This window comes from Salmo trutta, chromosome 3 (assembly GCF_901001165.1).
Source record: "Salmo trutta chromosome 3, fSalTru1.1, whole genome shotgun sequence".
Classification (NCBI taxonomy): domain Eukaryota; kingdom Metazoa; phylum Chordata; class Actinopteri; order Salmoniformes; family Salmonidae; genus Salmo; species Salmo trutta.
Genome location: NC_042959.1, coordinates 64,526,908 through 64,549,269, shown reverse-complemented (window position 1 = coordinate 64,549,269; position 22,362 = coordinate 64,526,908). Strand labels below are relative to the sequence as shown.

The 22,362-nt window shown below is 44.6% G+C and overlaps 1 protein-coding gene across 4 annotated transcripts in view; it reads left to right on the top strand.

Moving 5' to 3' along the window:
- Positions 1 to 22,362, top strand: part of LOC115183490 (rho guanine nucleotide exchange factor 1) — a 57,558-nt gene that overhangs the window by 6,706 nt on the left and 28,490 nt on the right. For 3 of the 4 annotated variants that reach the window (XM_029744708.1, XM_029744702.1, XM_029744724.1), the window contains exons 2-13: positions 13,082 to 13,164; positions 13,638 to 13,751; positions 14,233 to 14,331; positions 14,887 to 14,929; positions 15,052 to 15,157; positions 15,418 to 15,558; positions 17,312 to 17,341; positions 18,865 to 18,973; positions 19,105 to 19,195; positions 19,551 to 19,583; positions 20,873 to 21,082; positions 21,191 to 21,332. In XM_029744708.1, coding sequence (XP_029600568.1) covers positions 13,114 to 13,164; positions 13,638 to 13,751; positions 14,233 to 14,331; positions 14,887 to 14,929; positions 15,052 to 15,157; positions 15,418 to 15,558; positions 17,312 to 17,341; positions 18,865 to 18,973; positions 19,105 to 19,195; positions 19,551 to 19,583; positions 20,873 to 21,082; positions 21,191 to 21,332 — 1,169 coding nt within the window. In that variant the 5' untranslated portion in view covers positions 13,082 to 13,113. The remainder of the gene's footprint in view (positions 1 to 13,081; positions 13,165 to 13,637; positions 13,752 to 14,232; positions 14,332 to 14,886; positions 14,930 to 15,051; positions 15,158 to 15,417; positions 15,559 to 17,311; positions 17,342 to 18,864; positions 18,974 to 19,104; positions 19,196 to 19,550; positions 19,584 to 20,872; positions 21,083 to 21,190; positions 21,333 to 22,362) is intronic. The other variant, XM_029744717.1, reaches the window with a different exon arrangement.

Below are 22,362 nucleotides of genomic sequence, written 5' to 3'. Positions count from 1 at the left end.
CCGATGTGACATGGAAACAGCTCTGCCCCTCAGTCAGAATGTGAGTCAGACTGGTAGAGAACAGGAGGGAGAGAAGGAGCTCTTTCATTCCCGGGGTCAGGCTGGAAAAAACTAGACTGGGCTTCATGGACCGTGTTTACTCTTGGGGATGGATGGAGAGAGAGGGATAGGGGTGGGTGGGATAAGTGGAGGTTTAGACACACACACACCACCATCACGAGAGCAAGCAGCCTCAAATGACCATCCATGTTGACAGTGCAGCAGGGCTGATGAGGTTACTAATGTAAACAACGAGAGGGGTTAGGACACTATCTTAACATTTACAACTCTGAATGAGTTGTATACACATTATTTTCTAAAAGTCTGGTTAGAACAGGGGGAGACAGAGCTGTATGACTAAATCTGAAGATATTAATTATTAGGCCATTTTCACTGAGAAATGTAATAAATGTCCAATAATGATGCTACCTGCAGTATGTGGTTTATGGTGCCTCGGTAACAGAGCTAAGTTAAGATGGAGGATATGAATGCAGCAGGACTGTGTTGCATGGTTGGTGCATTATGTGGGCCGTACCGTCATGGAGGGGCGTGTCTGTTGGGCGGCGGTATTGCTATCTCCATGTTCAGAGCCAGCCCAGATTGGGATTCTGGGAAAGCTCTTCCAGCACTCTGGCCGGACATAGCTGCTTTATGTGCTGCAGTTCTCAAGTCATCATCAGCCACCGCTGGACATAGGGGTGGTAAAACGTGTCCTGTCAACACATGCACACACACACATACACCCCTTCTGAATGAATGAGAATGTTTCTCCACAACCCAAATGGTAATCAAAGGCCTCTGTGTTTGGCCTGCGCAATTACCCTACTATCCAGACACACACACCAACACACACACATTTGGAAGCAGTTAAATAGGCGGGAGGCTCAATGCGAACCCGTTCCATGACAGTCGATTGGCCCTCGTCTATCCAATGTTTCCATAAAGCAGGAAACAGTGACCACTTACATGGAGAGTGCGAGAGAAAAACAGGGGGTAGGGAAAGTAATGCCAAGGAGTTGTTGGGTATGGAAGTATATTTTGGCTCTAATGGATAGGAAATCGGGACAGAAAGAGATGCAGGGGATTTAACACACCACTGGTGTTCTAGGGCTGAGGACTTTTTGAGTTGCTAGTCTTATGTTAGCCAGTGTGTAATGGCTGCTAAATGACGTAATTGGCTCTACTGTTCCGGTCATGAGTGGCTTGGCTGTATTGGAGTGGCCATTAGAGGTCGACCGATTTAATCGGAATGGCCGATTTAATTAGGGCCGATTTCAAGTTTTCATAACAATCGGAAAAAGGTATTTTTGGATGCCAATTTGACCGATTTTTAAAAATAGATATATTTTTTAGACCTTTTTATTTAACTAGGCAAGTCAGTTAAGAACACATTCTTATTTTCAATGACGGCCTTGGAACGGTGGGTTAACTGCCTTGTTCAGGGGCAGAACGACAGATTTTTACCTTGTCAGCTCAGGGATTCAATCTTGCAACCTTACGGTTAACTAGTCCAACGCTCTAACCACCTGCTTTACATTGCACTCCACGAGGTTACGCGAATGCAGTAAGAAGCCAAGGTAAGTTGCTAGCTAGCATTAAACTGATCTTATAAAAATCAATCAATCATAATCACTAGTTAACTACACATGGTTGATGATATTACTAGTTTATCTAGCCTGTCCTGCGTTGCATATAATCGCTTAGGTACACGTTGCTCCAACCATAAACATCAATGCCTTTCTTAAAATCAAAACACAAGTATATATTTTTAAACCTGCATATTTAGTTCATATTGCCTGCTAACATGAATTTCTTTTAACTAGGGAAAATGTCACTTCTCTTGCAAACAGAGTCAGGGTATATGCAACAGTTTGGGCCGTCTGGCTCGCTGCGAACTGTGAAGACTATTTCTTCCTAACAAAGACAGCCGACTTCGCCAAACGGGGATGATTGAACGAAAGCGCATTTGCGAAAAAAGCACAATCGTTGCACGACTGTACCCAACCATAAACATCAATGCCTTTCTTAAAATCAGTACACAGAAGTATATATTTTTAAACCTGCATATTTAGCTAAAAGAAATCCAGGTTAGCAGGCAATATTAACCAGGTGTAATTGTGTCATTTTGCGTTCATTGCACGCAGTCAGGGTATATGCAACAGTTTGGGCCACCTGGCTCGTTGCGAACTAATTTGCTCGAATTTTACGTAATTATGACATAACAGTGAAGATTGTGCAATGTAACAGGAATAACGTTTTGTTTTCGAGATTATAGTTTCCATATTCGACCATATTAATGACCTAAGGCTCGTGTTTCTGTGTGTTATTATGTTATAATTAAGTCTATGATTTGATAGAGCAGTCTGACTGAGCGGTGGTAGGCAGCAGCAGGCTCGTAAGCATTCATTCAAAATGTTTTGCCAGCAGCCCTTCGCAATGCATTGATTGCGCTGTTTATGACTTCAAGCCTATCTTCTCCTGAGATTAGGCTGGTGTAACCGATGTGAAATGGCTAGCTAGTTAGCCGGGTGCGCGCTAATAGCGTTTCAAACGTCACTCGCTCTGAGACTTGGAGTAGTTGTTTCCCCTTCCTCTACATCGGTAACGCTGTTGTCGATGTGTTCCTGGTTCAAGCCCAGGTAGGAGCGAGGAGAGGGACGGAAGCTATACTGTTACACTGGCAATAATAAAGTGCCTATAAGAACATCCAATAGTCAAAGGTATATGAAATACAAATCGTATAGAGAGTCCTATAATTCCTATAATAACTACAACCTAAAACATCTTACCTGGGAATATTTGAAGACTCATGTTAAAAGGAACCACCAGCTTTCATATGTTCTGAGCAAGTAACTTAAACGTTAGCTTTTTTACATGGCACATATTGCACTTTTACTTTCTTCTCCAACACTTTGTTTTTGCATTATTTAAACCAAATTGAACATGTTTCATTATTTATTTGAGGCTAAATTGATTTTATTGATGTATTATATTAAGTTAAAATAAGTGTTCATTCAGTATTGTTGTAATTGTCATTATTACAAATAAATAAATAAATAAATACATTGAAAAACCGTCCGATTAATCGGTACCGGCTTTTTTTGGTCCTCTAATAATCAGTATCGGCGTTGAAAAAAATCATAATCGGTCGACCTCTAGTGGCCATACCAACCAAGATTATTGAGTTGAAGGTGGAGAGAGAGGGGAGAACAGAGTACGGGGAGGGAAGAAAGAGATCGAGAGAAGCGGAGGGATGGGTAGAGAGGATGTGGTAGGAGGGCATATTCACACCACCTTCAGCGCAGCTGTTTCTATCACACATCCTCCTGACACTTCTGTCTCTCTCTCTCCCCCCCTCTCCTTTTGCTCGTTCATTCTCATCTCCTTTGCCTCTCTAGGTTCTTTCTTCTGTCTTATATCTCTCTCTTTTGGAACGTCCATCCATTTAGGTCCAGAGTCTGCTACTATAGTATGTTGAATTGTGAATGACAATCTCTGTTTATCCAATACTATTTTCTGCTATGTAAACAAATGTACTGATTAACCCTACACATACTTACAAGGCCAGGCAGTAAACTGTTCTAGTAGCTAGTTATCTTAGGTGATTTAATATGTTGATATTGAGTAATATACACTGCCGTTCAAAAGTTTGGGGTCACTTAGAAATGACCTTTTTTTTAAAGAAAATTACTTTTTTTGTCCATTTAAAATAACATCAAATTGATCAGAAGTACAGTGTAGACATTGTTAATGTTGTAAATGACTATTGTAGCTGGAAACTGCTTTTTACATTTTTTTTATCATTATCAGCAACCGTCACTCCTGTGTTCCAATGGCACGTTGTGTTAGGAAATCCAAGTTTATAATTTTAAAAGGCTAATTGATCATTAGAAAATGCCTTTGCAATTATGTTAGCACAGCTGAAAACTGTTGTTCTGATTAAAGAAGCAATACAACTGGCCTTCTTTAGACTAGACTAGTTGAGTATCTGGAGCATCAGCATTTGTGTGCTCGATTACAGGCTCAAAATGGCCAGAAACAAAGAACGTTCTTCTGAAACTCCTTAGCCTACTCTTGCTCTGAGAAATGAAGGCTATTCCATGCGAGAAATTGCCAAGAAACTGAAGATCTCGTACAACGCTGTGTACTACTCCCTTCACAGAACAGCGCAAACTGGCTCTAACCAGAATAGAAAGAGGAGTGGGAGGCCCTGGTGCCAACTGAGCAAGAGGACAAGTACATTAGAATGTCTAGTTTGAGAAACAGATGCCTCACAAGTCCTCAACTGGCAGCTTCATTAAATAGTACCCACAAAACACCAGTCTCAACATCAACAGTGAAGAGGCGACTCCGGGATGCTGGCCTTCTAGGCAGAGTTGCAAAGAAAAAGCCATATCTCAGACTGGCCAATAAAAAGAAAAGATTAAGATGGGGAAAAGAACAGACACTGGACAGAGGAACTCCCCGGAGTCGCATTTTCACCGTTGCATTGTTGGGAGGGCCCGTAAGTAAGCATTTCACTGTTAGTCTACACCTGTTGTTTGCGAAGCATGTGACAAATAACATTTGATTTGATACATACCCCCCCCCCCCACACACACACACATCATGGCAGTGAGCAGTACTAGGGTCTCACTGTGCTTCTCAGACCTTATCTCAGTTTTACCCACGTGACCTCGACTCCTCTCTCTGTTTCTCAGTCATCTTTCTTCTTTTGGTTTCGTTCATGTAATATTTGCCAACTTCCTCCTCTGAGTGACAGAGGTGATGAGCACAGGTCAAATAAAGAAAAGGGTGTCACTTCTTAATCGGACCCCTGACCTTGTTCTCCTCTGCCATGATCCATCCTTCTTTCTAGCTTTCTTTCTCTTTTTTTGTGCCCCATTCCTTCTCTCTCTCTCCCCCCTCTTCTTCATCTCTCTTCTTCAATCTCTCGACGTGACTCTTGCAGACAGGTCAAACAGGAAATGGCTATGATTGTTTCCTGAGGAAATTACACCCACTTCCTGTCTGTGTGCCTTCTGCTCCTTTTTTACTCAGGCGCCTCTGGGGACACCCCCTCGGAGCCAGGCCAGGGCTGTAGGACCCCAGAGAAGCTCTGACTCATTCAGTGTAATGAAGCCCAGCCTGATGAGAAGGCCAGATAAAAAGAGCACAAACACAGCTAGCTGCCTTTAGGGCTCTGTTCTATTTCAGGGCCATGCTGTCATAGCACAGGGGACCAGACACAGGCTATTGTGCGGGACCGGGTGTTTGGGGTGAAGAGTGACCTAAGCTGACACAATTAATGGATGTTTGGTACTTAGAAATGCACCTACTTTATGTTTTCAGATGGGATGAAAGACTGGCTTCTATGATTGATAGATACAGTACAACCCTTGTTCTCTTTGTTGCTTTTATTTATACAGTATTATATGACTCTCACCAGTCACATAAGGGCAGTGGTGTAAAGTACTTAAGTAAAAATACTTTAAAGTACTACTTAAGTAGTTTTTTGGGGGTATTTACTTTACTATTTATATTTTTGCAACTTTTACTTCACCACATTCCTGAAGAAAATAATGTACTTTTTCCATACATTTTCCCTGACACCCAAAAGTACTCGCTATGTTTTGACAGGAAAGTGGTCCAATTCACACACTTATCAAGAGAACATCCTTGGTCCCTGGTACTGCCTCTGATCTGGCGGACTCACTAAATCAAATAAATATTTTTTTGTCACATACACATGATTAGCTGATGTTAATGCGAGTGTAGCGAAATGCTTGTTCTAGTTCCTACAGTGCAGTAATATCTAACAAGTAATCTAACAATTTCCCAACAACTACCTAATACACACAAATCTAAAAGGGTGAGATAAAAATATGTACATATAAATATATGGATGAGCGATGGCCGTGCGGCCAAGGCAAGATGCAGTAGATGGTATAGAATACAGTATTAACATATGAGATGACTAATGTAGGATATGTAAACATTATTAAAGTGGTGTTATTTAAAGTGACTAGTGATACCTTTTATTAAATCCATTTATTCAATGTATTAAAGTGGCCAGAGATTTGAGTCTGTATGTTGGCAGCAGCCACTCTATGTTAGTAATGGCTGTTTAACAGTCTGATGGCCTTGAGATAGAAGCTGTTTTTCAGTCTCTCGCTCTCAGCTTTGATGCACCTGTATTGACCTCGCCTTCTGGATGATAGCGGGGTGAACAGGCAGTGGCTCGGGTCGTTGTTTTCCTTGATGATCTTTTTGGCCTTCCTGTAGGTGCTGTAGGTGTCCTGGAGGGCAGGTAGTTTGCCCCCAGTGATGCGTTGTGCAGACCGCACTACCCTCTAAAGAGCCTTACGGTTGAGGGCGGTGCAATTGCCGTACCAGGCGGTGATGCAGCCTGACAGGATGCTCTCAATTGTGCATCTGTAAAAGTTTGTGACAGTTTTAGGTGACAAGCCAGATTTCTTCAGCCTCCTGAGGTTGAAGAGGCGCTGTCGCGCCTTCTTCACCACACTGTCTGTGTGGGTGGACCATTTCAGTTTGTCCGTGAAGTGTACGCTGAGGAACTTAAAACTAGGGGGCTGGGGGCTGGACACAAATGCTTTGTTTGTAAATTATGTCTGAGTGTTGGAGCATGCCCCTGGCTATCCATCAATAAAACATATATTTTTTTAAATGAATAGAAGGAATTTGAAATTATTTTTACTTTTGATACTTAAGTATATTTAAAACCAAATACTTTTAGACTTTTACTCAAGTAGTATTTTACTGGGTGACTTTGACTTGTCATTTTCTATTAAGGTATCTCTACTTTTACTGATGTTTGAGAATTGAGTACTTTTTTCACCACTGCATAAGGGTCTGTCTAAGGCTTCATCCCTCTAAAGTGTTGTACCAGTTGGCTCTGACATTACCTAAACTCCAGCGGTCTGTGATGCTCTACTCTTACTGGGATTGGCAGGCACCATACAACTACAATTTCTATGATCCTTCCTATTCTGATTCTGACTGCCTGACACAAACTGCTCTGACTGACAGTCACTGTAATGTGACTGTCATTGAAGAAGCTTGATTGACAGGTATCAGCCCCTCCCACTGTGGTATGGACAGTGAAGAAGCTCACAGTGGGGTGAGGTCATCGTTTGGCCCCTCAGTGTCCTGCGTTCTTATTGGTTGTGTAAATGGTGACATGGTGGGTGTTTGTTTGCTCAAACGGTTACACAATGGGGATTGTGGTCTTGGTGCTAGAGCTGGTGTAACAGTGACTCAGTGGTTATTAATACAACTCTCTCACACTGACCTACCTGCCTGGTGGAACTAAGAAATGCTGTAAAACAAAACATGTTGAATAACCATATAATATGAATGTGTTTGAAGTGAAAAATGGAGATAGGAGTTGTAACAGGTGCTTTATAATACACACGTACAGAGGCACATGCGCCTGATAGATATCAATAGACTGATGCCAGCTGACACCTATTGAGTTCTAATAACATGCTGAGTTATTGAAGAATGGAGGTGGAGGGAGAGGAGGTGGAGGGAGAGGAGGCGGAGGGAGAGGAGGCGGAGGGAGAGGAGGCGGAGGGAGAGGAGGCGGAGGGAGAGGAGGAGGCGGAGGGAGAGGAGGAGGCGGAGGGAGAGGAGGTGGAGGGGAGCGTGGGAGGAGTAGCACAGCTGCCTCCTTGGGAGCTCCAGGGCTCCTACTCTTCTGGGCCATGTCCCAAAAATGGCCTGAATCAACTTCCTCTCCTTTTCTCCGTTCCTCACCAAGTCACGTCCCAATAGTCTGTAATAGATTCTCACCCTTTCCCCACTGTCAGAACAGCCCCATCCAGCCCTTTTCATGTGTCGCGATGGGAAGGGAAGGGGACGACAAGTCAAGGAGATGAGAAGGGGCAGAGACTGGTGTAGTCTGGTGCCATGCTGTGGAATGTTCAGTATGTCAGGAGAGGAGAGTAGAAGGGACCCTCTCAGATTGAAGCTATAGTATCCCAACACTGTCTGCAGTGGGGGATACTACTTCATGTGACAGCATGTCATAGTTCCACCAGGCAGCAGTGTGTTCAGCCTCTGTGGTAGCCATGGTGATGTAACTGTACGGTTGGGTAAATGATGGGCTGCTGCAGCGGTGTTACTTCACATGCCACCTCGTCCCCAGGCTAATTGCACATAGCATTGGGCAGACGTGTGTGGTGAACAAGATCACAGTAAGTGCAGCCAGGGCATTGGTTGATTCAGGCTACTAACAGTGATGGTTGTTATGTGTGGAGCTGAGGGGAAGGTGTGTGGGATTATTTCACCCTACTCTGTGTGTGTGTTTGTGCACATTTGTGCATTCCACTCAGTTCCCTGGTTTACTTACTGGACTGGCCACCCCTCATAGCCTGCTTCCTCTCTAGGTTTCTTCCTAGGTTCTGGCCTTTCTAGGGAGTTTTTCCAATCCACCGTGCTTCTACACCTGCATTGCTTGCTATTTGGGGTTTTAGGCTGGGTTTCTGTACAGCACTTTGAGATATCAGCTGATGTAAGAAGGGCTTTATAAACACATTTGATTGACTTACCTCTACACATGACTGTGAATGACCACATGTCCTCCTCCAACTCCATCTCTCTCCTTCTTGACCTCTAAAGCCTCTTTGAACTCATACCAGCAACACCACTTCTCCTTACAAGACAATGTGCTATTTTAGTCTCTGTCACTTACCTAACCTCACTCTCAAACTCAACACACATTTGCTACTATCGCGCCTCACGTCATCTAGATACGCTGCACTCTTTCTACACTGTACTCTTTCTACAATTTGTTTTTACACTTTCACAGGCCCACACCCACCCGCTCACATCCTCATTCACACACAGGCCCACACCCACCCGCTCACATCCTCATTCACACACAGGCCCACACCCACCCGCTCACATCCTCATTCACACACAGGCCCACACCCACCCGCTCACATCCTCATTCACACACAGGCCCACACCCACCCGCTCACATCCTCATTCACACACAGGCCCACACCCACCCGCTCACATCCTCATTCACACACAGGCCCACACCCACCCGCTCACATCCTCATTCACACACAGGCCCACACCCACCCGCTCACATCCTCATTCACACACAGGCCCACACCCACCCGCTCACATCCTCATTCACACACAGGCGTTTCTAAGATTTTGTCAGTGGTGATGTGACTCGGGGCTGGACAATGGTGCTGCTGTGATTGGCAGGTTGTTCCCCGGTGGCTTCTAGGAGCCTGATTTACTGTGGCCTGGAGGATGAATGCAGGGCGGGGGTCCACTCCTGTGACTTAAGGGCAATTGCACGGTAATGGAATTATGCTGAGACTCTCATTTTTCACTTAAAAATGTATGCCAAACAAAAACAATTGATTTCAAAGTTTAACAAACCAACTCTATGCACAAGGACTACTTTGAACAATTGACACAATAAAAAAAAATACATTTATGCCTCCTGGGGAAAACTGTGCAGATACAAAGTTTGGTAACAGAATTACGGTAAAATCTCCCTCAGTTGTATTATTTGACCAAACTTTGTATCTGCACAGTTCTTCCTGTGAGTGTGTTTTTGCACAATTTGAAGTGGAAACTGTTAAAAGCAGTCATTGTGCATTGAGTTGTACGGCTGGTTAAACTTTGAAATCAATGGTTTTTGTTTAAAGTGAAAAATCTGAAATCTCTGTTTAATTCCCTTACCATGGACTTGCCCCTAACTCACTACTGGGGAAGAGGGGCCTCTGCAAAGGTTCTGGTCTACAAACAATTCCTAGCCCCTACCCCTTCTGTGTTTGGAGATCTGAAGTTGTGTTGGGTATGTGTAAGCAAAATGGTAATCTGGCTCTACTTTCGAAATGGGTTTAGGTTCTGAGCTTCTGCCAGATTGCTTAGACTACATCAATTCAAATCAGATGTTATTGGTCACATACACATATTTAGCAGATGCTATTGCTGGTGTAGCGTATTCCATTCCTACAGTCTACAGCTGAAGGTGTAACCTAGGGTCTAAGGGTAGAGTCCAAGGGGTGGGGTTGTTCCTGGACAGGCCTAGCCGTCACTGACTGTCATGAGTTCTCCCTCAGGGCATTATTGGCTCAGGCTTAGTTACACTTTTGTTGAATGCTCAGCTCTAAACTGGGTTTTGGCAAGGCATGTCCAACTGTTTCCCTTGGGTTAAAATATTTATCCCTCTCTCTAACTCCCTCCAAGCTACGACCCCAAATCTAAATGTTTCAGAGGAGCCTGGAGGAAGAAGAATTTGTAATTTGCAGAAAGCACCTTGATTCTACTTAATTAGTCAAACACTCCAGGATTTTAATGGCACTAGATATTTAGTCATTCTCCAAAAATTGATTGGAGAATTCAAATTGGGCCCCTTTATTTTCTTGCAGTCAATTGCGTCAGTAATGACCTGTCGTGATAAGCAAGCAAAGGCCCTAACCAGGGTTCACCCCCTCCCTAACCAGGGTTTACCCCCCTCCCTAACCAGGGTTTACCCCCTCCCTAACCAGGGTTTACCCCCCTCCCTAACCAGGGTTTACCCCCTCCCTAACCAGGGTTTACCCCCCTCCCTAACCAGGGTTCACCCCCTCCCTAACCAGGGTTTACCCCCCTCCCTAACCAGGGTTTACCCCCTCCCTAACCAGGGTTTACCCCCCTCCCTAACCAGGGTTCACCCCCTCCCTAATCAGGGTTTACCCCCCTCCCTAACCAGTGTAAATAAAATGTGTTTAATTGTCACATACACAGGATAGGTGCCCCCCCCCCAAAAAAAAAGCTCTTACCATATACTCTATCAGAACACTCTAATCGTAGTAGACTCTTTGGCAATATGTACATTGTTACGTCATGCCAATAAAGCGAATTGAATTGAATTGAATTGACTCCCCCCAACTCCTGGCTTTGGACCTTGGCATATCTGATTCGAATATGTTCTTTTTCCTGCAATTTCAACAGCCAATTTCAAGCCACATTTCAAACCATCTTCGTAGGTGCTATGCGTCTTGTCTGAACAGTCAAATCTGATTTATTTGCCCTCAAGTGCTTTTTAGACTGTTATTTGGCATATCTTGACAGTTTCACAAGAACATGTGGTAACTAACTAGCTTGTTAATTGTTTACAAATAAATGAATGTGTGAGAAAGCTAACAGCTACCTAGCTAGTTAGTTGACTGCTGTGGCTAGCCAAAAGGACTTGTTTTGAAAGCTGGACCGTCCTATCCTTTTGAGGGCTTAAGTGTTCTTACACTATGATTTTGAACACTCATAGCAACTGGGAAACGTCCATGGCAGGCATTGTTGTCACTTTAACTTGCTACATAACTTCTGAGTGATAGGAAACACGAGCACCACCACCAATCAGAGTACACCCACAGATAAAACAATGAAACAGATATTTCAGCGGATGTATAAATGTGAAGCATCCACTTGGCGGTCCCACTCACTACCAAATATGGCAGTGAGAGGAAGCCCAGTGGCCGGCAGTGGGAGAAGGTGGAACGAGATGGATTTTGGCCGACATTCTGCAAATTTTCTCATTGATTAAACCTTTGATCTCAATAGAGTTTTCTGTTCCAAAACTATAATCTCTTGCAAACAGAGTGGACTAAGTTTTCCAGACTTTACCCTTTGCTAAAGTTTCCAAAAAATGGCATTGTTTAGAACAAGTGAAAAGGTGAATTGAGTTATTGCACGCGCACACTTCAGAGTAGGCGTTACGTATCGGAAATATGCAAATGTATGCTAGAACAAGCCAATGGGATCTTGCTAGCTTGTGCTTGTTCTGCCCACTATGACTCATTTGTTTCCATTTGAAACGACAGGCTGTGGTCTATCTTGGTTTAGTTATACATATCTTTGCTACACCACTGCCACACACCAGTGGTTACTATGACAACTAGCTTGGCCATGTGTGTTCAGACAGCAGTCATTAGCTGACATTTGATTTGGTCGCTCGTAACTTGCTGTTTGGACAGTCAGTATTCTAAAACGGATTTGAAAAACCAAATGGATTTGAGCATTAAGGCCTGCAGTGTGAACAAGGCTTTAGCAGTATGATTATGGGGTCCTATAGGCTAGGCCAGGGGTAGGCAACCCTGTTCCTGGAGTGCCACAGGTGCTGCAGGAGTTTGTTCCAACTAGGCACCACACCTGACCAACTGACCTCATTGATCAGTTCAGTCTAAAATCAACACACCTGGTCTTCCAGGTCAGTTAAACTAAAAACAGGACCAGGGTTGCCTAACCCTGGGCTAGCCTATATATATTTCCTGCCTCATCTTCGTGTATGTGTGTGTGTGTGTGTGTGTGTGTGTGTGTGTGTGTGGTGGGTGAGGCCGAGGTTGGTGTGGGTTGACGTTCGTAGTGTCACTCAGCAGGTTGTGGTGTTGTCAGATGATGTAATGTCCTCTCTCTCTTTTCTGTCTCCTCATGGTGCCAAAAATCCACATTGCAATAAATTGTCTGAATTGATGCGATGACAATAAATATAACTATAAGTTTATAATATTAACTACTAGTTTGATGGTTGTAGCCATCAATTGTCCCATTATCAATCACCCACATTAGCAAACTTATTTCATTTCAAACTTCACATTTCTCTGGTATAGGCTACTTATTGTGATGAACCATATCAGAAAAATGCCGCCGATAAGTGATTGGTATAGTCGGTGTCCGATAATTTTAGGTTTATTGACCCAATCATATTGTTTCTAGCAGGGAGCGTTTGGGGCTCAGTGGTCTAACTGTGTCTCTGTCTGTAGTGGGGAGCATTTGGGGCTCAGTGGTCTAACTGTGTCTCTGTCTGTAGGGGGGAGCGTTTGGGGCTCAGTGGTCTGTGTCTCTGTCTGTAGGGGGGAGCGTTTGGGGCTCAGTGGTCTAATTGTGTCTCTGTCTGTAGGGGGGAGCGTTTGGGGCTCAGTGGTCTAACTGTGTCTGTCTGTAGGGGGGAGCATTTGGGGCTCAGTGGTCTAACTGTGTCTGTCTGTAGGGGGGAGCATTTGGGGCTCAGTGGTCTAACTGTGTCTGTCTGTAGGGGGGAGCGTTTGGGGCTCAGCTAACCCAGCCATGAGCATCATCGGGGCCGAGGATGAGGACTTTGAGAATGATCTGGACCCCGTGAGTAACTCCCTGATGACAATGAACTGTAGCGAACAATAGACTGATGAATGATCATATCTGTTCTGACCTTTCTCTCTGTCCCTCTCACATACTCCATTCTCTACCCTTCTCCTCCTCATTCCCTGTCTATCTAATCTGTCCCTCTCACATACTCCATTCTCTACCCTTCTCCTCCTCATTCCCTGTCTATCTAATCTGTCCCTCTCACATACTCCATTCTCTACCCTTCTCCTCCTCATTCCCTGTCTATCTAATCTGTCCCTCTCACATACTCCATTCTCTACCCTTCTCCTCCTCATTCCCTGTCTATCTAATCTGTCCCTCTCACATACTCCATTCCCTGTCCACCAATGTCCTCTATCTAATCTGTCCTTCACTCTGTACCTTCTCTTTCTTCTCTCCTCTATTCCTCACCTCTCCCTCAATATATCTACTGTTTCAAACCCCCCCCCTCTCTCTTTCCATCCCAGACGGTGGATGACCACAGCAGTCACTTCACCAGTATAGAGCTAGTGAAGAGTCGGCCAACCCACCTGCTGGTCTTCCTTCAGCACGTCATCCTGCAGTTCGACTGCTCCTCCCTGGTGAGAACTACAGTGTGTGTGTGTGTGTGTGTGTGTATGGTGATGTATTGTCTGGTGTGTGTGGGTGATTATGTCCATGTTAGTGTGTGATGAGGGTCTGTCTGCTCCATGTGTAGCTGTGTTTCTGTGTATCTCCAGTGATATTAAGCATGCCTGTCTCTCCCTTTTATTCTGCATGCAGACACCGTGATCCACCCAGGTACTGTTACCCCTCCACAGCCCAGACAGCCTCCCTCTCCTCACCCCTCTCCCTGACCCCCTACCTCCCCCTGCCTGTCCCTGTAGCTAGTGATGCACCTGTATTTTAATACACACCAGACTATCTGTCCTCCACATTGTCACAATGTGCTGTAGAAAGTCTGCACACGGCCACGCAAATTACCTAATAGTGTTATAGAAAATGGTTTGTGTGTGTGGTACTTACATCTTTTAGCTCCCTTCCTAATTTTTATCTTTCTTGTTCTCTCTCCCTCCCTCCCAGTTATGTTACCTCCATGCTGACCTCTTTAAGAACCTCAGTACCAAAGAGACCAAGAAGCAGTTTGTGGAGTTCTACAACAGCTTCCTGGACAAGAGTGCTGTAAGTGCAAGAAACACAGGGAGCCAAGAAGCGACTATAGAGCCCAGAGCCAGAATGGCACCTCACTGTTCTGTACCGTACTTCCTCTGGTTTCTTGGTACTGGCCGTTTGTCCAGCTGTACCTTCTGTAACCCTCTGTAACCCTCTTCCTCTCGCCCTGTGTGTGTGTCTCTCTCTCTTTCTACTCAGTGTGTCACACTTTCTCACGCTGACAAACTACTTCCTGTTCAGGTCGTGGGAATGACCTTTGGGAAGAATTGCTTTTTCTATAGCTCTTTTTCTGTTTTACACTCCCTCTCTATTCTAAAAGGATACATGTATTGGAACATTCAGAGGTAGAGAGAGACTCATGGAGTAGAAATTGTACTTTTGTTTTCAAAGTTTCCTCTTGCCTGCATTTTGTTTTATTGGTATTCAAGTGACATCTGGTGGTGACTGTGGTGTACTGTATTTTTTGAGATTTCTGTACAAATGTTGTTGTAGAAGTCAGTGTGATGCATATTATCATGATGTCAAATTAAATGTTCTCTCCCTCCTCCTCTTCAACCCACACAGATTCTCAGAGTGCAAATCCCTCACAATGTATCGTTTGAGTTGGGTAAGCCCTCCTACGATCGTTCTCTTATCATTTTAGATAATGCAGCCGTCACACTGCTATTCCACCACTGGTCTACTCAGCATTATCTGGATAATGGTGTGTATGTAATCTCTCTGTCTCAGACCGTACCAGACCAGACCTGCTCAGTGAGGAGCAGCAGAGGAAGTTTGTCCAGGATGTCCAGTTGGCTCAGGCCCCAGAGGTGCTGCGACAGCTGGAAGACTTTAGGTGACACACCCACATCCATAGAACCAGCAGTGACCTGGTCAAAATCAGCCATATCTATGGAACCAGTGAAACAGCACCTATTGACTCACCAGTGATAATATTGGGTTAAAATAGTATCTGCCCTAAACACAAACTCTCTTGTTTCTCCCCATACACACGTGTGTACCAACTAGCCCTCAGCGATAATGTCAGACTGATCACAGTTATACAGTGTGAGATGTACATACTTAAAGGGATACTTCCTGCTGTGCCCCCCTCAGGCAGAAGAGGATGATGGGTATGACCCCTAACGCGGCAGAGCTGCTGGAGGTGGAGTCTCACTACCCCACCGATCGTATCCCCATGGAGATGAAGGAGAAGGCCGTGGCAGAGACCCTGCTGGACAAAATGTCTGAGATCCAGTGAGTGGACGGCTGGGGTGGATTATTGACTGTCATAATGCAGTACTACATGGCGTGTAGCTTTTTATGTAGCTTTATCGATAAAGGTACAGTCTAATTAGCTAAGTTAAACCTCCCATGGCTTCATTGGAGGCAAGTTTCATATGAATTAAATTAAATGCTGTGTAGTATCATGATGACATCACGGGCCGCTAGACATCACAGTTCCAGTCCCTCAGCGGACATTTCTAGAATATGGTGCAGAAATACACACATTGACACAACCAGTTCAACACACAGGGACCACTAGGGGGATAGATGGATGATTAAAGACATGGAGGAGAGAGACTGATTTGGGGAGAAAAGAAAGAGGGACAACAGTGATTGGAACAGAGGGGGTGAAAGGGAGGAGGAGGAGAGGAAGCGGAGGGAGAAGGATAAGAAGTCAGCAGTGCCACGTTGGCAGGAAGGCTCTCCCCTGGCATGCGGCCAACCGGAGGGAGGGGGAGGATGAAGAGGGGGAGGGAGGGAGAGTAGGGGCAGTGTAGTCCATTTATCTACCTCTGACCCAGTGGCCAGACACAATGAATTAACACTGGAACAAGTGAGGGGGAAAGCAGGAGACCAGCTCTTTAACTTGCAGTGTGAAGAGAGAGGATGAAAGAGTGATTATGAGAGAGAGACCAACAAAGGGGAAGGGGATATGCCCAATGCATAAGTCCCTTTCCTCTGGTTACTACTGTATTGTCAGTGGAGGAAGTATGAAAAGCTTGTCAGCAGGCAGTGTCAAACACATCATAAACTTACTGACTCACAATCAACTGTCTCTGTTACTGACTCTCAATCAACTGTCTCTGTTACTGACTCTCAATCAACTCTCTCTGTTACTGACTCACAACCAACTCTCTCTGTCTCCTAACTACAAAAGAGTTATTCATTTATTCTGCCCATTTAGATTCACTTACACAATCCTCTGCTCTCCTCCACAATCCCACACTCCCCCTCGTTCAGCTGCTCCCCGTCTCTCCCCCTTCTCTCCGCTACAACATGGTGACCTCACAACCTCTGTCTCCTATTGGTCAGTCAGTGGAATGTAGGGATGGGGCATCCTGATTGGCTTGGGGAATCCCGGGAAACCCCTCCCCTTCCTTTATGTTAATAGAAAAGAAAAACAGTAGGATCTCATTTCCATATTCTTGCCTGCTTGTTGCATCAGACTAAAACACAGTTAAATAGTAATTTCCACTGTCCTGGAGCATTCTTAGATTTTCCCGCCCCCCCTGCAGACAACTCCCAGAGAGCAGCTGTGCCTTGACCTCACACTTATCTTTTGCAGATAGGTAGACGGCTGATACCTTGCCTTGTGCAGAAAAGCAGATTGGACAGATTTGTACAGATTAGAATTTTGCAGTGTTTTAGTTTAAAAACAATTGTTAATAGTTTCTTGTGCCTTGTTTTGGGTGCAGCTTCTAATGCATCTCTCATTGTTTTAGACTTTGTTTTATTTTTTCCCTTTTTTTGTTGGAAAGATCAGAGTATGTTCAGTAGCCTCTGCTCTGAACACAATATCACTGCAGTCAGATTTGAGTTGGATCAGGAGAAGCTTAGTCGCTTCAGATTCCACCGTCCTAAAACAGAGTTAAGAATCGGCCGAGAAAGAGCGAGGGAAAATGCCACTTAATCGACTCCGCCGGTAAGTCTACAGACTTGGCAATGTCTCCACTTATCTTTCTCTCTCTATCTCTTTAATATCTATTCATCTCCTCTCTTTCAGTCCCTCCATTGTCGCAGACGAGGAGAAATGGTGAGTTTTATGTTTCACGGTGCTGTGTGTGTCTGAACCACTTCCGTCAATGTGTGAATGCATGCTAGACAGGTTTTGTCCAGCTCCCTGCTTAGATTCATTGAAGTCCATACATGCCTTATATTTATTTTACCTTTCTCCTCAATTAGTTTGTTTTGCTCTATAGTTGTATGTTGTGCAGACTTCAGTACTGTAGTTGTATGTTGTCCAGACTTCAGTACTGTATTGTATGTTGTGCAGACTTCAGTACTGTAGTTGTACGTTGTGCAGACTTCAGTACTGTAGTTGTACGTTGTGCAGACTTCAGTACTGTAGTTGTATGTTGTGCAGACTTCAGTACTGTAGTTGTATGTTGTCCAGACTTCAGTCCTGTAGTTGTATGTTGTGCAGACTTCAGTACTGTAGTTGTATGTTGTGCAGACTTCAGTACTGTAGTTGTACGTTGTGCAGACTTCAGTACTGTAGTTGTATGTTGTGCAGACTTCAGTACTGTAGTTGTAAGTTGTGCAGACTTCAATACTGTAGTTGTACGTTGTGCAGACTTCAGTACTGTAGTTGTACGTTGTGCAGACTTCAGTAATGTAGTTGTACGTTGTGCAGACTTCAGTACTGTAGTTGTACGTTGTGCAGACTTCAGTACTGTAGTTGTGCAGACTTCAGTACTGTAGTTGTGCAGACTTCAGTACTGTAGTTGTGCAGACTTCAGTACTGTAGTTGTGCAGACTTCAGTACTGTAGTTGTGCAGACTTCAGTACTGTAGTTGTGCAGACTTCAGTACTGTAGTTGTATGTTGTGCAGACTTCAGTACTGTAGTTGTATGTTGTGCAGACTTCAGTACTGTAGTTGTACGTTGTGCAGACTTCAGTACTGTAGTTGTACGTTGTGCAGACTTCAGTACTGTAGTTGTATGTTGTGCAGACTTCAGTACTGTAGTTGTACGTTGTGCAGACTTCAGTACTGTAGTTGTGCAGACTTCAGTACTGTAGTTGTATTACTTTGCCGTAAATGGCTGATGTAGACTGACTTGGTTTATGGTCTTATGGCCTCAGTTTGAAAAGCTCTTGCATTTTTCCTCTCAAGCTCCTCTCTCTACTCCTCCTTTCCTCTCTGGTAAACTTCCAACTCTCCACCCAGCATCACCCCAGCCTTTCTCATATCTCAACCCCACCCCTTTTCTCATCTCAACCCCACCCCTTTTCTCATCTCAACCCCACCCCTTTTCTCATCTCAACCCCACCCCTTTTCTCATCTCAACCCCACCCCTTTTCTCATCTCAACCCCACCCCTTTTCTCATCTCAACCCCACCCCTTTTCTCATCTCAACCCCACCCCTACTCACCGTCTCTTTCACGCCTTTTCTTTTTATTTACAGCTCATCCTTTAACATCCTCTATAATAGTGTATCATTACTGTTTCTATTGTAATGTCAATATATATGCATTTATACAGTATGTACTTTCATACTTTTATCACCACTAACTTTACAGAGATCTCGCTCTCCCTCCCTCTCTCTCGTCCTCCAGTTCGTCAATCTTTGCAGCAGTGGCCTTCTACATGAAGCACCTAGGAGTGAAGTCCAGAGTAGCTGACAGTAAGAAGTCCAGAGGGTTCTTCAGGAGACCCCTTGGGAAGGTGAGTCTGTCTGGTTGGAAGCTAGCTGGACTCCACAGTCCACAGTCCATACCACACATCAACCTATCCACTATTATTAGACTGTTCTTGTCATAATGTGCTCTCTCTTTGTCTCCCTTCCTCCCTCTCAGAATAAGAAGAGTGAGGAGTCCACTAAATCTAAACCGAAGGGGGGTTTTCCCAACATCCTCAGCGCCGCCGGTGGCTGGATTGCTGGCAGCAGTACGTACCAGTAGTGTCATGATATGAGATGAGATTGTACTTTATCAATACCCAAGGGGAAATTAGTTTGTCTTCCTTACATCGTTAAAAAACAAGACAATACATACTGTATACACTACTAAATACATACTGTATGCACTACTAAATACATACTGTATGCACTACTAAATACATACTGCATACTGAAGGTACAGAGAAACAGAATGGATGACATATTGTATAAGCTATGTCAGGTGTTTGATTATCGATCGCCATCCAAAAGTGGGTCTACCAGAATGACCGTAGTGCCTGTATAAGCCAAAGTCTTTGTAGAATTAAAAAGAACCCGTTGTCTTGCCCTGTGTTCTTCTTTCAGCTGAGGTCAAACTTCCTAAAGTGGAGGCTGAAGGTACCACCGTCTGGCTCTTTCATCTCCTCTTCCCCACCCCTTTATCTCTAGAATAGTTTAGTCCTTACTAATCAACCCCAATGCATGTTTGCATGTACCAAATCAAACCCGGAAGGGGATCCGAGGGGAATGTCAAGTTTTTGATTTGTTGACTTGCTGTTTTGCGTCTAGGTGTAGATTATATGATCTGTAATCACTGGTGTTTCGGTAGATGGACTGACCACACACGCTACAGCTGGGACGATAAAAACAAACATCTGTGATTTTGCTATACAATGTTCCTGTAGATTGTTCTAAAAACGTTATTTGGGCAACGGTAATAGCCTATGCGTTAAGTTGATTCCTGCAGAAATGTGACGTTTGGTGCAACTTTGAAATTTGATGTTTGGAGAAACGCGGATAACCATCAGAATCGGACGTGAAATTGGTTAAACTGTGAGCTCTTGTTGTACATCAAGTAGCCTAGGCCTAGTGCTGGAAGGTTGTTGTAGGATGTTAGCCTACATTTACTGATAGATGAATCAATTAGCCTACATTTACTGATAGATGAATCAATTAGCCTACATTTACTGATAGAAGAATCAATTAGCCTACATTTACTGATAGATGAATCAATTAGCCTACATTTACTGATAGATGAATCAATTAGCCTACATTTACTGATAGATGAATCAAATAGCCTGCTTGTCTATATAGCAACAATATCACCAGCTAAGTGTTTTGAGCTCCCACTGCCATCTCAGTTGACTTACTTGGCACTGGAAATCAATAGTCTAAAGCCCTCCCGCTAATGTAAAGTAGCCTAACTGTCCCTTTAAAACGTTTAGTTTTATTGTTGTAGGCTATTTATTGTTATCGAGCAAAATAGTTACATTCATCACATTATCACTTTTTGTCCATCTCACCCAGCTCTAGCACCTCCTCCAAACATGATTTATTGCTGATTTATCATTATCGAAACAATTGGTCAATTTATCACAACATGGATTTTTGTCCATCTCGCCCAGCTCTCTCTCTCTTTCTCACACACACACACACACACACACACACACACACACACACACACACACACACACACACACACACACACACCCTGAGAATGACTAACCCTCCTCTCTCACCACAGATCCACTGATTACCCTATACTCATCCTGTCTGTGTCTGTCTGTCTCTCTCATAGTCTCTCATGGAAATGCCTCTGACTGTTTTGACCGGGGTTTTTTTTCTCCTCAATGTCATCCCTTTTACCATATATTTCTCTTCTCTTTCTCTCTCTCTCTCTCTCTCAGTGGATAAAGAGAAGGTGAATCAGGAGCGTAAGGTTTCCAGCGTCCTCGCCCCCTCTCGAGGCTCCTCCGCCCCTGATGCCGCTCCTCAAGTATTAAACAGGAAGTCTGTTTCCACAGGATCCTCCCCCCATCAGGGTTTGGAGGTCAGTGAGGGCTCAGGGGTTCACATCAGTGTGACCTCCAGCCCAGACTTCTCCCACAGCGAGATGGGTAAGGCTGATTGGACGGATACATGGTAGCGTAGCAACACCCAACCTAACTTAGGGTGTATTCAGTGAGGTGAATCTGAAATGTGTGTTTCCTTCCCTCCTCTCCCAGGTCTGTTCAGCAGCCGTTCGGACCCCCATTTGGTAGCGGAGGGGGGCGAGCTGTCCCCCGCGGGGATGGCAGGGGGGCTGGCTATATGGGAGCCCCCCTCACCCAATGAACCCCCCCTGGAGGAAAACCTGGACAAAGACAGGTGAGGGAGAAATAGAGGAAGAGAGAGGTAAAAAAAAAAATGGAGTAGATGAGATGTTTAAAACCAAAGACCAACATAGACCCAACACCATTAGGTAAAGTTGAACATACAGTCAAACATTTTAAAAAGGTTAGGGGTCAGTGGCTATGCTAAGGCTGAGGGAGCGTGGTAAAACTCCCTCAGTGTCTCCGTCTGTCCCTGCTGTGGACTGTGCTGCCTAGCCTACCTACCACACCTTAGCCCTGCACTGCCAGAGCAGCTCCATGTAGCGAACATCACCAAGACCCACCCAGCATTTGGAGATGGACCCCTCCTGGGGCTACAGGGACCTGGTCTTCCCCTCCAGCCCCCCAACCCCTCCTCCCTTCTCCTCTACCACAAATCTCTTCTTTTGTTTACCCGTTCTCCACTTTCTTTCACTCTGTGTGTGTCCATCATCTTTCATGTTTGTGTTTGCTCCTCTTCCAAAGCACCACTGCTGTCTCCTTGTTTGTGCGATGCTGACTCTGCTCAGTTGTTCAGAGCAAGTTAAGTGTATAATAGTTAACATTGTACTGTAGCGTGTCATCTTGTCTGTGTGTCTGCAGGCTAGACTCAAGTACCAGAGCTGGGGAAAGCTGGTATAACGTTGTTATGTTGTCTAAGGGTTGTGCGTCTGTCTGAGTTGGGCATTCATTGTGCTATATTTGATTTGTACAGCATTGTATCTCTACAGGCTTAAGTTCATTAAGTTGGCTTTTACTGTGCTTCAGCCGTGCGGTCCAGCTTCAGATTTGTCTGTTGTCGGCTTTATCCCAGTCCTACTGTAAGTCAAGCAGTGAGGTCTGGTTCGCTTTCATGTCTGTTGCTTGCAGAAGGCATCAGTGTGTGTGGTTCTATAGGGTTCCGCTATGTTCTGTTGTCCAGTCTTCACAGGGCTTCATGTAGTAGCATGTTCAGGACAGCAGACGTGTTGTGTTTGTGGGCGAGCTTTGCTTTCTGTGGTTTTACAGTGCGTTCAGTGCTGTTAGCCTCTGTCCGTGTGCTGCAG